The following is a 12,529-nucleotide window of genomic DNA, read 5'->3' on the forward strand; positions in this document are numbered from 1 at the left end:
GTTATTAATAAGAGAATATAATACCACATATGGAACAAAAATGAACGTGTGCTGCGTAACATTATAATTACTCTACATACCAACACAACTATCCGACTCTCCTGCTGTAAATATCTATCGAGAGCTAGTTAACTCAAACAGTGTGTGTGTGTGTGTGTGTGTGTGTGTGTGTGTGTGTGTGTGTGTGTGTGTGTGTGTGTGTGTGTGTGTGTGTGTGTGTGTGTGTGTGTGTGTGTGTATATATATATATAATTACATAAGCGCCCAAAGCTGAGCGTTCATGGTTTCCTGGTAGCACACTGTAGGTGGGTTCTTTCATTGCTGAGAGCCGAGATCGTTCATGGGTACGATAGTTGAACTTCTCTGTGCTAGTCGTAGTAGTACGCAGCTCTCCCCACAAAAAATAAAACAAATAAATAAATAATCCTGTCTCTCTCTCTCTCTCTCTCTCTATCTTCTATATATATATCTATCTCTCTCTCTCTCTCTCTCTCTCTCTCTCTATATATATATATATATATGTGTGTGTGTGTGTCTAGCGGTTCAGAGTCCTCTGTTCTACTGTGAAATTCTCGCTCTCAGCGAGCCACTTCGTTTTGGGAATGTTTATTAAAAATACTGTAGATCGGATAATATTACTAAATACAAATATTATTTGCTAATCTTTGCTGACAGTTCTGTCCGTGTGTACTTGAATGATACCTGTCAAGTGTGCTGATAACCTGTAATCTATGTGGCTGACTGTAATAAACTGTTCAAAGGAAGAAATGCTTTCATTTGATTTGCGTCCATACTTTCAGCATCTCAATTTGGCACACTATTTTAGATTTTAAATTGATCATTGCTTATTTTTTTAAATGAACAGAAAATTATAATGGTCCAACTACATTGAAGGCTGAAACTCACAACAGTCACGTGTCTTTCATCAGAACCCTTCAATTAAATTAAATATATATATATATATATATATATATATATATATATATATATATATATATATATATAAATGATCAGGGCCCCGGAGTTTGATGTTATATAAATTGTTCCTGTCTTACAGCTGTATGAACAACTAGCAAACCATAGGCTCTGGTGTGAAACATTCATGCAGCGATGGGAAGTGTCATCAGTTCAGAGCAAGTTTACCAAGGGCCTGATTGTTCAAACTCTTGGCACATGGTCATTTCAATAATACATCTGAACAAGGGAAGTTCTCAAACCCAGGCCTGGATGCAGTGCACGTGTATCTTTAAGCCCAATTAACTGTGTAAATTGTGGAAGAAAAAAAAAAACTTCTTTACTTATTTTTCAGCCACAGAGTATGAAGAAATGGTTTTGTTTCTAACGCCGGATGCTTGATCAAAAATACAAATGTAATCATATGTCAATCAGCAACTCATTTATAAATTCCAACATGCTGATCACGCCTTCAAAGATCAATCAAAGGGCAGGAGCACTGCCCTCTAAATCCATCCCATTAAGTAAAATCCCTCCAGGTGCTGGGACCCCTGTCAAAGAACTGTTGAGGATGGTAGTAAGAGAAGAAGAAGAAAAAGCAAGCCCTGCGAAATTTTGGAAGCCAAATTGGGCTTTTCGGAAAGCACTACCGAATGGCGGAGTAAAACACAAGTTGCATTCCACTGTGCTGGATGGCTCTCTCAGCTCCAAGAACTGTGGCATATCATCTCCCGAGCTGAGCAGCATTGGAGCCGAGGATAACTTGACACTGTTGCATGGGAATAACTACGGCACCAACCACCCGAACATTATAGGACAAAAAAACAAAATGTTAAGTGTGGTGGGCTCCTCCAGACCTCACGACTCTCCTGCCAAAGTGTTTGAGAGGCTAAAGAGGCAAATGGAAGAGCGGGCTAAAGGTGTCCATTCAATGCCAGGCAAAGCCGAACAGCAGGGCCCCCGGTGGACCCCACAGAAGCAGGGAGGCCCCCAGGAGTCTCCTTGGAAACCAGGTGTCTATCACACACCAGGGAAGGTGGGCCGACCAGGTCAGCCACCTGCCACGACCATGGACATCAGGAGTTACCCGAAGGACATGCTGCAGACTTCTGTCTTGCGCTCCTTACCCCCACACTCCAACAGGAACGGCACAGGGGCATGTAGAGACAATGAGGACAACAGCATTTTTGCAGGTAAGTTTTGTGGGGTCAGGCTTTCACACTAGGATAGAACCCCCTTGAGACGGGCCATCTCATTTCAAGGGGGTCCCCAGGGGCAGCAGACTGTACGAGTCAAACTTGGTGGGGATGCTTCACCACTGTGGCTCTTCTCCAAGTGACTTTCTCTCTTGCTACTATGTGAGCATTTGTATCAGTTTTTAATACTTCAGGTGCTCGTTGTCTTTCTTTTATTGTCACTACTGAAGGTTTTAGAGTTCCTACCCTTAATTGGTTTCTTTTCATTCTTACAGTACCAGCAGTGCCAGCTAAGAAACCAGCATATCCTAGCACCGTCACAGTGGGCCAGCCGAGGGAATCGCCGGCTAAGATTTTTGCACGCTTGAAACAAGAAGCTGAAATAAAACAACAGCAGCAGCAAAAACAGCAACAGCAGCAGCTGCAGCTACAGCAAGCCAGCGATCCAGTTAGCAGCACAGTGGATATTAGGCCAGAAGGTCTGTTTCCCATTTATTACATAAAAAACTTCTAACCTTACTTAAGCTATATACTCCTGGGGGAAAACACCTCATCATAGTTGAAATGTAAGACTATATTTCAGACTTATAAAAAAGTCGCTGTTTAGTTTTGAAACATTACCAGTTTTATTTTGCCAGATGGTACCAATTAAGTTGGGCCGTGGTCGTGGTAGAAACTCATCTGAGATGCATCATCTTCTCTGTCCAGAATTTACCAAGCTTGTGTTATGCTTACTTTGTATACAAGTTACTAAGAATATCAAAACCTGTTCCCTTCTGTTTGAATAAAAGTTTTGTTTCACTGTTGACCAGGATATGTGCTTCAGGGCCCAGGGACTGCACCAGTGCCAATGAGTGGAGACGAGGGGGATGATGAAATCTCCCAGGATACAGTTCAGAGCCTGGCAGAAACCACTGAGAGCGATGCAACAGACACCAGTCTTACTCCCCCTGTTGGTTTGGGGCTTGGTAAAAGTAAACCAGATTCAGCCGCTTTGGATCTTAACAGATTGCCCTACCCTAATCTTCCCCCAAATCAGGAATGGCGTGATATCTTACTGAAGTCCCCAAGAATTTCCATTCCGAGAAAGCAGATTACCATATCACAGCCAAGGAACGAGCCGGAGAGAGAGAAGACTGGCAGCCAGCCAAAGGACTCAGATACATCGGTCAGTGAAGCACTGTCTCCTGGCGCTAGTTTAAATGTGCATCGCAGCACTGCAGCAAGCAGACAGGTGTTTGTGCTAGTGCCATTACACTGATGAAGGAACTTGACCAAATATTTGTCTGCTTTATTCACTTAATGAGCACACATCAAAATCATATAGGGTTAATTGAATTGAAGAACAGGAATTGACCCCAACCCTGGTTGAGGTGGTAGTTGCAGTACCAAGTCTGTGTAACTTTCAGTTTCAATTTGTTTGTTTTGTGCAAATTTTAGTACATTTTTCCTGTCTATATTTGCAGGCAGGGCAGATACACCTCCATGAGTGGTTTATCAAGAAACTTAACAAAACAGACGTGTGTGTTGAGGGAAGGAGACAGTAAGTATCTTGCTCAATTCCAGGCGCCTCCGTTCTCTTGCTCTGTAATAACTGCAGTTGCACAGGCTTCAGTACACAAACGCTTTGAAAACAGTGCAAATGTTTCTCACTAGAAAGTGGAACCCAAACATAGCTCCCAGCTTTCCAGGGTCTCAGAAATGAATGTTGCCTCTTTTAATGTGGTACGGTTTATTGTTGATATTTGTGACGCATGTAATACAGTCTAAAGAGTCAAGACAGGGAGATCTCAAGGAATAAGAGAACAGTGTGTTGACCTGTAGACCCAACAGCAGCAATACTCATGTTGTAAATGTATTATCATTTAACTAGGCATAGAAAGGGTTAACTGTTGTACTTGCCCGTTGCATTGCTTGGCATTGTAATTGAAGCTTGTGTTCTTTCTGCATTTAACAGGGATTTAAATGGACAGTACTGGCACAGCAATGTGATTGCAGAACGGTTAAAATGCAACACACTGAAGACCATTACCGGCAGCATCTACGTCTTGCATGGGAAGATGAATATGAACGCCACTAGTAAAGGTGAGAAAGCGCAGTTAAGGACCTCAATTTGATAGATTTTCTGTTCTTGAAAAAACGGTACCATTTCAAAAAGTATGTCCACAATAAAAAAAATAAAAAAAATGTTTTTTTATTTTTTTTATTTTGCAGTGTTTTCGAGATCGTTCTTGAAAAAGTTTCAGTTTGGCTTTCCAGAAAAGTGGAAGGATTATCTTCAGAACTACTTGGAAGAGCTTAAAGGGTATGTTCCCAAACGTCAATGTAGCTCATCCGGATTAAAGTCTAGATTTACCTACGAGGGTGACGATGGTGTGCTGTGCCTGCTTTTACATCGCCGTCTGGTGACGAACGGAGAATGAAACATGACAAAATCTTACAGGATAAAAGGGAACGTAGTTTACCAGATTTTTCCTTGACCAAACAGTTACATTTGCAGAATGTGGTCCCAAATCTCTCTATTATTATTATTATTGTTATTATGCGGATTCATCGAGTACATCATCATCATCGTCATCATTATTGTTAATATAATATTATAATAATATAAGCATTATTATTATTATTATTATTATTATTAGTTAGTTATCATATTATTATTATTATTATTATTATTATTATTATTATTAGTAGTAGTAGTAGTATGTTATAGTGCAGATAATATTCATATCGGTTATTGTATGGTTTATCATCATCATAATAAGATATAATAATAATATAACACTATTATCATGTTATTATTGGTATTATTTGTAGGGGGTGTATTCAGCTTGTAGGTCTTGGTTGTCTATGTGATTAGGACAGTGATGTAAATGTAAAATAAATATGGATTTAAGTCTAAATTTTTCACACAGCTGATCCTTCTGCACGCTATAATTCCTCAATGTGAGGTAATGCCCTTGCCTGTGCTTTTAAGGAACCTGAACCCTTTCATGTTTTAATTACGACCTCCGTTTCACAGACGTAGAGCACAGCCAGAAAAAACGACTGAACAGGATCATAAACCAACACGCATTGTGCCTGCATCTGAGGTTGAACCAGTGAAGAACAAAAAGCAAACTAAAGTCACATATCCAGCAAGGTCTTCACACAAATGTAAGTTGTGTTATTCTTTTTGTTTTCCTTCCCTGGCCTCTTTCAACCCTGGAGAGACCGCTACACTCACCTGGTTAGTGTAATGGGTTAGCCTTGGATAGCTGTTTCTAAACTTGGATTCACTTATTCTAGCAGTGCAACAGACCCCAAAAAGGACAGAGCTACCGAATAGCTTTCAAGTTACCCGCAGCGGGAGGCACGTCTTGCCACCAATGGAATACTGGAGAGGACAAAGATACATAATCGATCCGGACCTGAATGTGACAGTAGATGAGGGCCGCACCAATTACTTGGATGAGAGAATGCGTTCTAGTGTAAGTTTGTTTTTAAATGTTTGTATTAATTCTGTTGGCAAGTGCAAGCCGCCTCATTTTAAAAACGAACCAGCTCAGGGTGGATATTGGACCCTGTGAAGCCTTTGTGCTTGTTTCTTTTCAGATGAGCCACTTAAGGACCCTACAGTGCTGTCACATTTGTATGAGTTAATGCAACATAGAAGTGTGTACAGCTGCAAGTGTACGACAGTTATGTGTATCCACAAAAGACAAACATTTAAACTACAAATACCACTGTATAAACACCAAGGATAACAGGAATAGTTTAAGTGCATATTTTTGGCAGTGGTTAAAGGTCCAAGAGAATTAGATGTTTGAACATTTTGGCAAATGTTTGAAATTTGAACACCCCTAAATGAAATAGTACCCTACAAGAGAAGTGATTTTGTTTTGCTTTCCCTAGGCCAAAAGAGGTGATAAAAGGAAATGCAGCACTAGACACAAGACAAAGACAGACGCTGGTAAGTTATGAACTCCACACCCATAAAGGAAAGACTTCATCAGGGATAATGGGGGTGAAAAAAGTAGAAACATGTTGTTAAAACAGAAAGTCAACTGAAACAAGGTGATTCTTAGAAAACATTTCATTTGACTTTATAGCTTTATTTTGAAATGGTTAAATATAAAAGCAGATAAGTCCAAACTTTAATGTAAGTTACTTTCTTTTTTTGGGGTTTTTGCGATGTCCAAAGAGGTGGCCAGTAATGAGGAAAAGGACCGGCCTAAAAGTAAACGCACAGCTGTGCCCAAGACGGACGAGAGCTGTGAGAATGATGAAGAGAATGAAGGCAAGCTTGGCTATGCCACTTCTTTCAAGCCTTACTCTGTGATATTGACACCCATCAGAACAGTCTCCCAGTTAAAAGACAGATGCTTAAACCACAACCTTAGATACGCGAACACCAGCGAGCCTGACAGTGCAGCCGCAGTTAAAACCTTGTCCGGGCGTCAGGTCGATAAGCAGTCAGACAGCCAAAGCGATGTGTCTTTTACAGCTGTGGAGCCAGGACCGTCCAGTGACGATGATGAGCAGGTCATTCAGAGGAAGACCAAGCACCGACTCAGGGCAGGTGGGAGAGGGGCAGCGGAGAGGGACAAGCCGCCTCAAAAAGACACCGCTGCCAGTCACAACCGCACAGCTACGGGCTCTGCCTCTCTTTTTAAGTCTCCTACACCTACCACCGGCAAGTTGAAGGATACAGATTCTAAGAAACAAATAAAAAAGGCCAGAGTGAGTTGTGAAGTGCCGCTGAGATCGCAGAGCGAAATGAGCGACTGTGGCACAGAGCGTACCTTGCGCTCAACATCAAAGAACAGGCAGGAAATGATCGCTAAGGAATTCAAGACTGAAAAGCACAACTCTGAGCCACACTGTTCAGTGAGCACCAAGCCAGCTCAACAGAGCAGCAGGGGTTCAAAGGACCTTGTTTCTCAAATACGAATAAATATTCCCAAAAAGTCTCAGAATGTCGTGCAGGATTGTGAGGCTGAAATACCCACAGACTGCTTTGTGAGCTCCACGTCGGCTCCACATAGCAGGAAGAAATCAAAGGATACTGAGTGTCCGCTGCACCTCAAGAAAAACTCGAGGAAGACCTTGCAGGAATCAGAGACGGAAATGAGTGCATCTGGGACGGAACGAAACAGCAGAGCTTTAAAGAACAATCCGACACAGCTAATTAGAAAAAAACAGAGGTCAAAGGTTCTTCAGGACTCGCAGAGTGAAATGAGTGACTCTGGCACAGAGCGTGCCTTGCAGCTTAGGTCTGCATCGCGAAACAGCAGAGCTTCCAATAATGTTAATTCTTTAATGCAGCTAAAGAAAGCAAAGCAGATTTCTAAAGTTGTGCAGGAAACTGAGTCGGAGTCTGAAATGAATGGTTTTGTCCGACGCCGTGTTGCTCCACTTAATAGGAAGAAATCAAAGAGAAACGCAAAGAGTTCACAAGAACTGGAGACCGAAATGAGTGACTCGGACACAGAACCTTCCTCGCAGACCAAGTCTTCCTCTCGCAACCGTAGGGGCCCAAAGGACAGTGATCGTCCTGTTCGGCTTGTTAGGACAAAAAATAATTCAAAGGTCCTGCCAGAGTATGAATCGGTGAACTCTAGCCCAGACCATGCTGTTCATTCCACGTCAGCATCACTTAAGAGCAGGGATCCACAGAGTACCAAAAGGACTCTGAATGTCCCGCAGGGATCCGAGGTTAGTGAATCTAGCAAAGGAGATATCGATGCTGCAGGCTCCAAGTCTGCTCCACATAGCAGTAAAAGCGTAAAAGATGCAGAGCTGAAGAGTAAGAAACAGAGTGACGGGAAACCCAAGTCCTGTGAACAGAGCTCTGAAAAAAGCAACAAAAACAGGGACAGTAAAGCAGCGCCCCCTGCAGGGCTGAGAAAGGGACAGCATGGAGCCACAGAAGAGAAGAGCTCCCAGCCTGTTGAGGCTAGAGATAAGAGAGGGGGGGGAGATGATGAAGACCAATTCAGCGAGGATGCCTGGACCAAGAAAGAACTTGAAAAGCTGTACAAGTGAGTTCTGGTAGATTGTGTTGTATTGATTGGTTTGGATTGTATGTGTTTGTTTGCTTGTTGAAACCAAGCTCTGAGACAGACATGTAATTGAAAGGGAGTTGCCCAGGGTCTGTGAATCCAGCTAAATACCTCTTTAAGCCCAGTTTGGACTCCTCAATCCACAAAATAATAATAGTGAAAAACAGATTTATTTTATTTAAAAAAAAAAAATAATAATTTTTCTTCTAATTCTAATAAATGTTTTCCTTTTTTTAATTTGTTTTTTTTTTTGTAACATTTAAAAATATCCCCTTTCCTCTACAGTTAGTTGAATTTGTAAGGAATCGGTTATCTTGGAAGTCAATCAAGTTTCACTGTGAAGTATAAGCCCCGCTCCCCTCCTGTACCTGCAGCTCTGTTGCAGCTCTTCCGAAGCATCGGAGCGGACTCTGGCTGGGTGTTTCCATGGCCGTCGGGACGCGATCGGCCGAGGAATGCCAAAGGAAATACACAGAGGGACATCACTCGAACAAGAAGAAAGCTAACAGCAAAAAGAAGGACACCGGCAGCAAGAAGGAAGAGCCAGGTAAACCCAGGAGTTGCTTCTGTTTCTAGAACTGCTGCGGTTCACACCTGCTGGGTATCAGTGTGCCGAGTGTGACGATATGATGGGTGTGGTGATATGCAGGTCGCGATATGGTATGCTTCACAACACGTGAGATGCTTAAGAAGATCAAATTAATCTTTTTAAGCGGTTATTTTTTATTTCTGTTATGACTCAAGGGTTTTCAGCATGTTCACATCATTTACTTCAACTGCAACACATCAGCTTTGTTACTTAACAGCATGAATTTATTATGCATTAGTTGAAACTAGATGGGAACAGGAGCAGAACCTTGGTTTTTAGGGCTCTCCTGGGTGTGAAAGAGATTTGTACGCATGAAGTACAGTTGCCTGTAAATGCATTTTCAGGTTAACTCTGGCTGTGCGTTGCACTTAGCGTTCACCTTCCTGTTTCTCTCAATTGTCATCCAGAGAAGGATCCTGTCAAGATAACTGCACGTGTTGGAACATTGAAACGCAAGAAACAGCTGCGGCTCTTCCTCGACCAGCTGCCGAAAGACGACCACGATGACGTTTTCAGCGCCTCTCCTTTACAGAGCAAGAGAGTAAAGGTGGGTGACTGTGGAGCTGGGGTCCGCAGCGTGGAAATGATAGTCGTATTTAAGCTGGAGCGGTCGATCAAGTGAGCTTCTGTTTGTAGTTCTGTAATCCACAAAAGCTCGCTTGCTACTCTTTTTTTTTCTTCTTTCCTCAGCCCCCACTGTTCTGAAGGACTGGCTTGTCTGTTCCTGTGCCACATTTTTATTTGTTCATGTATCTAGAGAATTGCATATCCAAGTGTGAACTTGGTTAGAAGTGAATGGTGGTGCTGGGGATTGAAAGAGCTGTCTGTCTGTCTGTCTGTCTTTCATGTGCGCTGCTCAGAAAGCTACATTTGTAGAACCTTGTTGGAAATAAACCCTGCACAGTATTTAGGGTGTCTTACAAACCTGTTCCCTTGAAAATCCCTTTTGAATTGCAGTTACCCTCCCTCTGTGGGGGTCAGGAAGATGACGTCTTTCAGCTGACGGAGATCAACCCTCAAACCCCTTCCTCCGCCCGCTTTCCCTTGGTGAAAACCCCGCAGTGCCTGCACATCAGCCCCGGTATGCTGGGCTCTGTCAACAGGTACGGCTGTCCTGTTGAGCACCACGAGATATTGAAGACAACGATGCACAGCTGTCAGTAAGCTGGCACAGCCGCACACCCTTAACACAGATTTACTGATCCGAAAACATTCATTTTATTATTTTTTTTATTTTGCACTCTCTTATTTATAGGAACGATAATGACAGGTATGTTTTCAACCTGCAAAAGAAAGAGAAGAGGGGCAAATTGAAGACCTGGGCCAATGTTAGAATGCAAGCGGTAAGTTTTGTGGTGCTGTATTTTGTAGTTTTCATTTTGATGTATTTGCGGTTAGTGCTGTTGAGCCAGTATATAAATTACTGGACCTCGCCTTCCCAATGAAATATATAGAACAAAGGTAATAATCAATAACCGGGCATATAAGTACAGAAGCAACTGTTACAGGAACTCAGCAGGGGAGTTAATCAAGTGAGTTTACTGCTGGTCGCATGATGACTTCACACTATTTAGTTTTGCGTGATCAATCGTGAAGCCGAGGTGCAGCTATTTAATTATCAGTCCATTCTACGACATGCAGCTATAATGGAAAGAGTTGCAATGAAATCAGACATCCCAGCCTGCATTCAGTCTCCCTGTTATAAGCACTCGTGTGCTTGTGTGTGTGTGTGTGTGTGTGTGTGTGTGTGTGTTTGACCTGCCGTGGTGCGGTTTCTGTGACTGCTGCCTTGGTGACAGTGATTTGGAAAGACTTGTTTTAGTTTAGCAGAGACACTTAAACAGAAAGCTCCGCTCTGAGCATTCAGAAATGATACTTGCAAAAATAAAATGCATGTTTGCACAGATGCATAAAGATATGATGAGGTATTTTGTATTATTCTTTATCAAGCGAGTTTGTTTTCCAAGGTCAGTGTTGTGCATCGGGTAACACAAGTGGTATAACGAAGGTGGGAGAAAGCAGCGCATGCTCCAGTTTATTTCTGTTAGGTTTGTTACATAGTGTTGTGGATTGATTGTTGACTTGGTATTTCATTTATTGTAGGGTTCTAACAGCTTTGCAACTCCATCTAGAAGAAGGGGAACAGTGCTGAGTTCTGCAGGTAGGTGTAAGTAGGTACGGGGCACACGAAAGGTCCCTTTGTATCTGTTCACCTACAGTGCTAACATTAAGATGCTGCATGTAATGCTAACGCATTAAGATGCTGAAGCTGCCTTTGCATGAAATGTGCTTATTGTGTAAATGCAGTGTTTTTTTAAAGATGATTGTTTTAAGCAGCACAAAAACAGACCATCTGTTCTTTTGTTTTCTTTGTTTTTTTTAAACTGGAAGCTATATACTGTAGACACACAGATTATTTTAACACTGGAATTATAAAATCTCAATGTAGAAGCACATGCTGAGTCTTCATTGACATTATGAGATCAACGATGCCCTCCAGACCAGCAGCCACAGAGAGGTGTGTGTAAATGTATTAACCAGAATGTTTCTGTTCCAGATGAAAATGAGAGGTCCATTGTGGGAAAACTCTTGAGTAAAGAAGACCCAAAACTATCAGATGAAAGTGAGGATGATTATTATTTTGTACTGGAAGATTGAGTTGTGACGTTACCAAGTAAAATGTTTAAGGAAACAATGTTTTTCAGCAGATTCCCTAGATAGCATGTCAATTCAGGACTTTGTTCCAGCCTCATCCTTGTCAATAATTCAGGACCAGCGCTTTAATTGCAGTTAGGAACTCCTCACGTGAGTCCTGCACCTACTCCTGAGTTCCAGAATCCTTCTTTGGGCAGTGAAATGACCAGCTGGCAGGAATTTGATCAATCAGACACGCTACAAAATCTGATAACCCTTAATCTGAGTCTGGGGGGTTTCCTATCTGAAAGTGTCCATGCAGTTGCAAGGGTGGGGACCTATTATTAACAGTGGGCTGCTTGCTCAAATAACAGACCTAACTGAGGGGAGTTCGGAAACCCAGGACTGGGGAGGGCTGGTGTGAGTTTCTAACCCTGGATAATCAATTAAAGAATTGGGGACCTGGTTAGAAGAAGCCGCTGGATTGGAATGGAATGAAACACACACATTTTCCATACAAAAAAACAAATTAAGTTGAGTATATATTTTACTTATGTACATATTGCAAATAAATGTCTGCATGTGGTGCGCAATGTATCAGTTATAGTACACATGATGTAAAGAATGAGAAGAACAATGTGGGTCCTCCTCAATGTGTCCTGTTACTTGGTAAAATAATATAGGTTTAGTATTTTTTATTTCTGTTTGCCGTTTAAACTCTTCCAGTCTTTTCCATGGTGTATTCCAGTAAACCTTTACAAGTGAAGTGCAGGGGGAGGGGGGGATCGGCTTCCTTTTCAGGATAAGAACTTGCAGATCTATTGTTTATAGATTTTTTTTTTTTAATTCATCTGTTTTAATGTGTTAAAACAATGGTTCCTTTCTGTAAATAAAACTAAACTGCATTTTTAATTGTTCGTTTTTTGTTGGTATAATTATTAGTTGCCGCCATTTTTCTTCTAAATATGAGTTTTTCTTTTGTGAATATTTTGTGAGTTCGACGACTTTGTTTGCCTCATGGTGTTTGTAAATTTCGTTCTTCAAGGACACTTTGTATTTTTAAAAAGCCAGACCTGTTGGGGATGGTGTTTCCTTTTCAAATGGGAAGAGAT

The 12,529-nt window shown here is 41.8% G+C and overlaps 1 protein-coding gene across 2 annotated transcripts; it reads left to right on the forward strand.

The window, feature by feature from the left end:
- Nucleotides 1-1,062: 1,062 nt before the first annotated feature.
- LOC121323918 (mis18-binding protein 1-like) lies at nucleotides 1,063-12,270 on the forward strand. Of its 2 annotated transcripts, none has more exons than XM_041265248.1 (16): nucleotides 1,063-2,147; nucleotides 2,426-2,629; nucleotides 2,963-3,318; nucleotides 3,617-3,693; nucleotides 4,108-4,235; nucleotides 4,365-4,455; nucleotides 5,173-5,306; nucleotides 5,439-5,620; nucleotides 6,045-6,102; nucleotides 6,334-8,173; nucleotides 8,569-8,741; nucleotides 9,191-9,330; nucleotides 9,741-9,886; nucleotides 10,039-10,126; nucleotides 10,887-10,944; nucleotides 11,341-12,270. In XM_041265248.1, exons 1-16 carry the CDS (start codon nucleotides 1,349-1,351, stop codon nucleotides 11,439-11,441), a joined length of 4,575 nt encoding a protein of 1,524 aa, XP_041121182.1. In that variant the 5' UTR covers nucleotides 1,063-1,348; the 3' UTR covers nucleotides 11,442-12,270. The 2 variants fall into 2 exon arrangements, with proteins under 2 accessions (XP_041121182.1, XP_041121183.1); XM_041265249.1 differs by having other exon boundaries at nucleotides 5,442-5,620.
- Nucleotides 12,271-12,529: the final 259 nt, after the last annotated feature.

Source organism: Polyodon spathula, chromosome 12 (genome assembly GCF_017654505.1).
Source record: "Polyodon spathula isolate WHYD16114869_AA chromosome 12, ASM1765450v1, whole genome shotgun sequence".
Classification (NCBI taxonomy): domain Eukaryota; kingdom Metazoa; phylum Chordata; class Actinopteri; order Acipenseriformes; family Polyodontidae; genus Polyodon; species Polyodon spathula.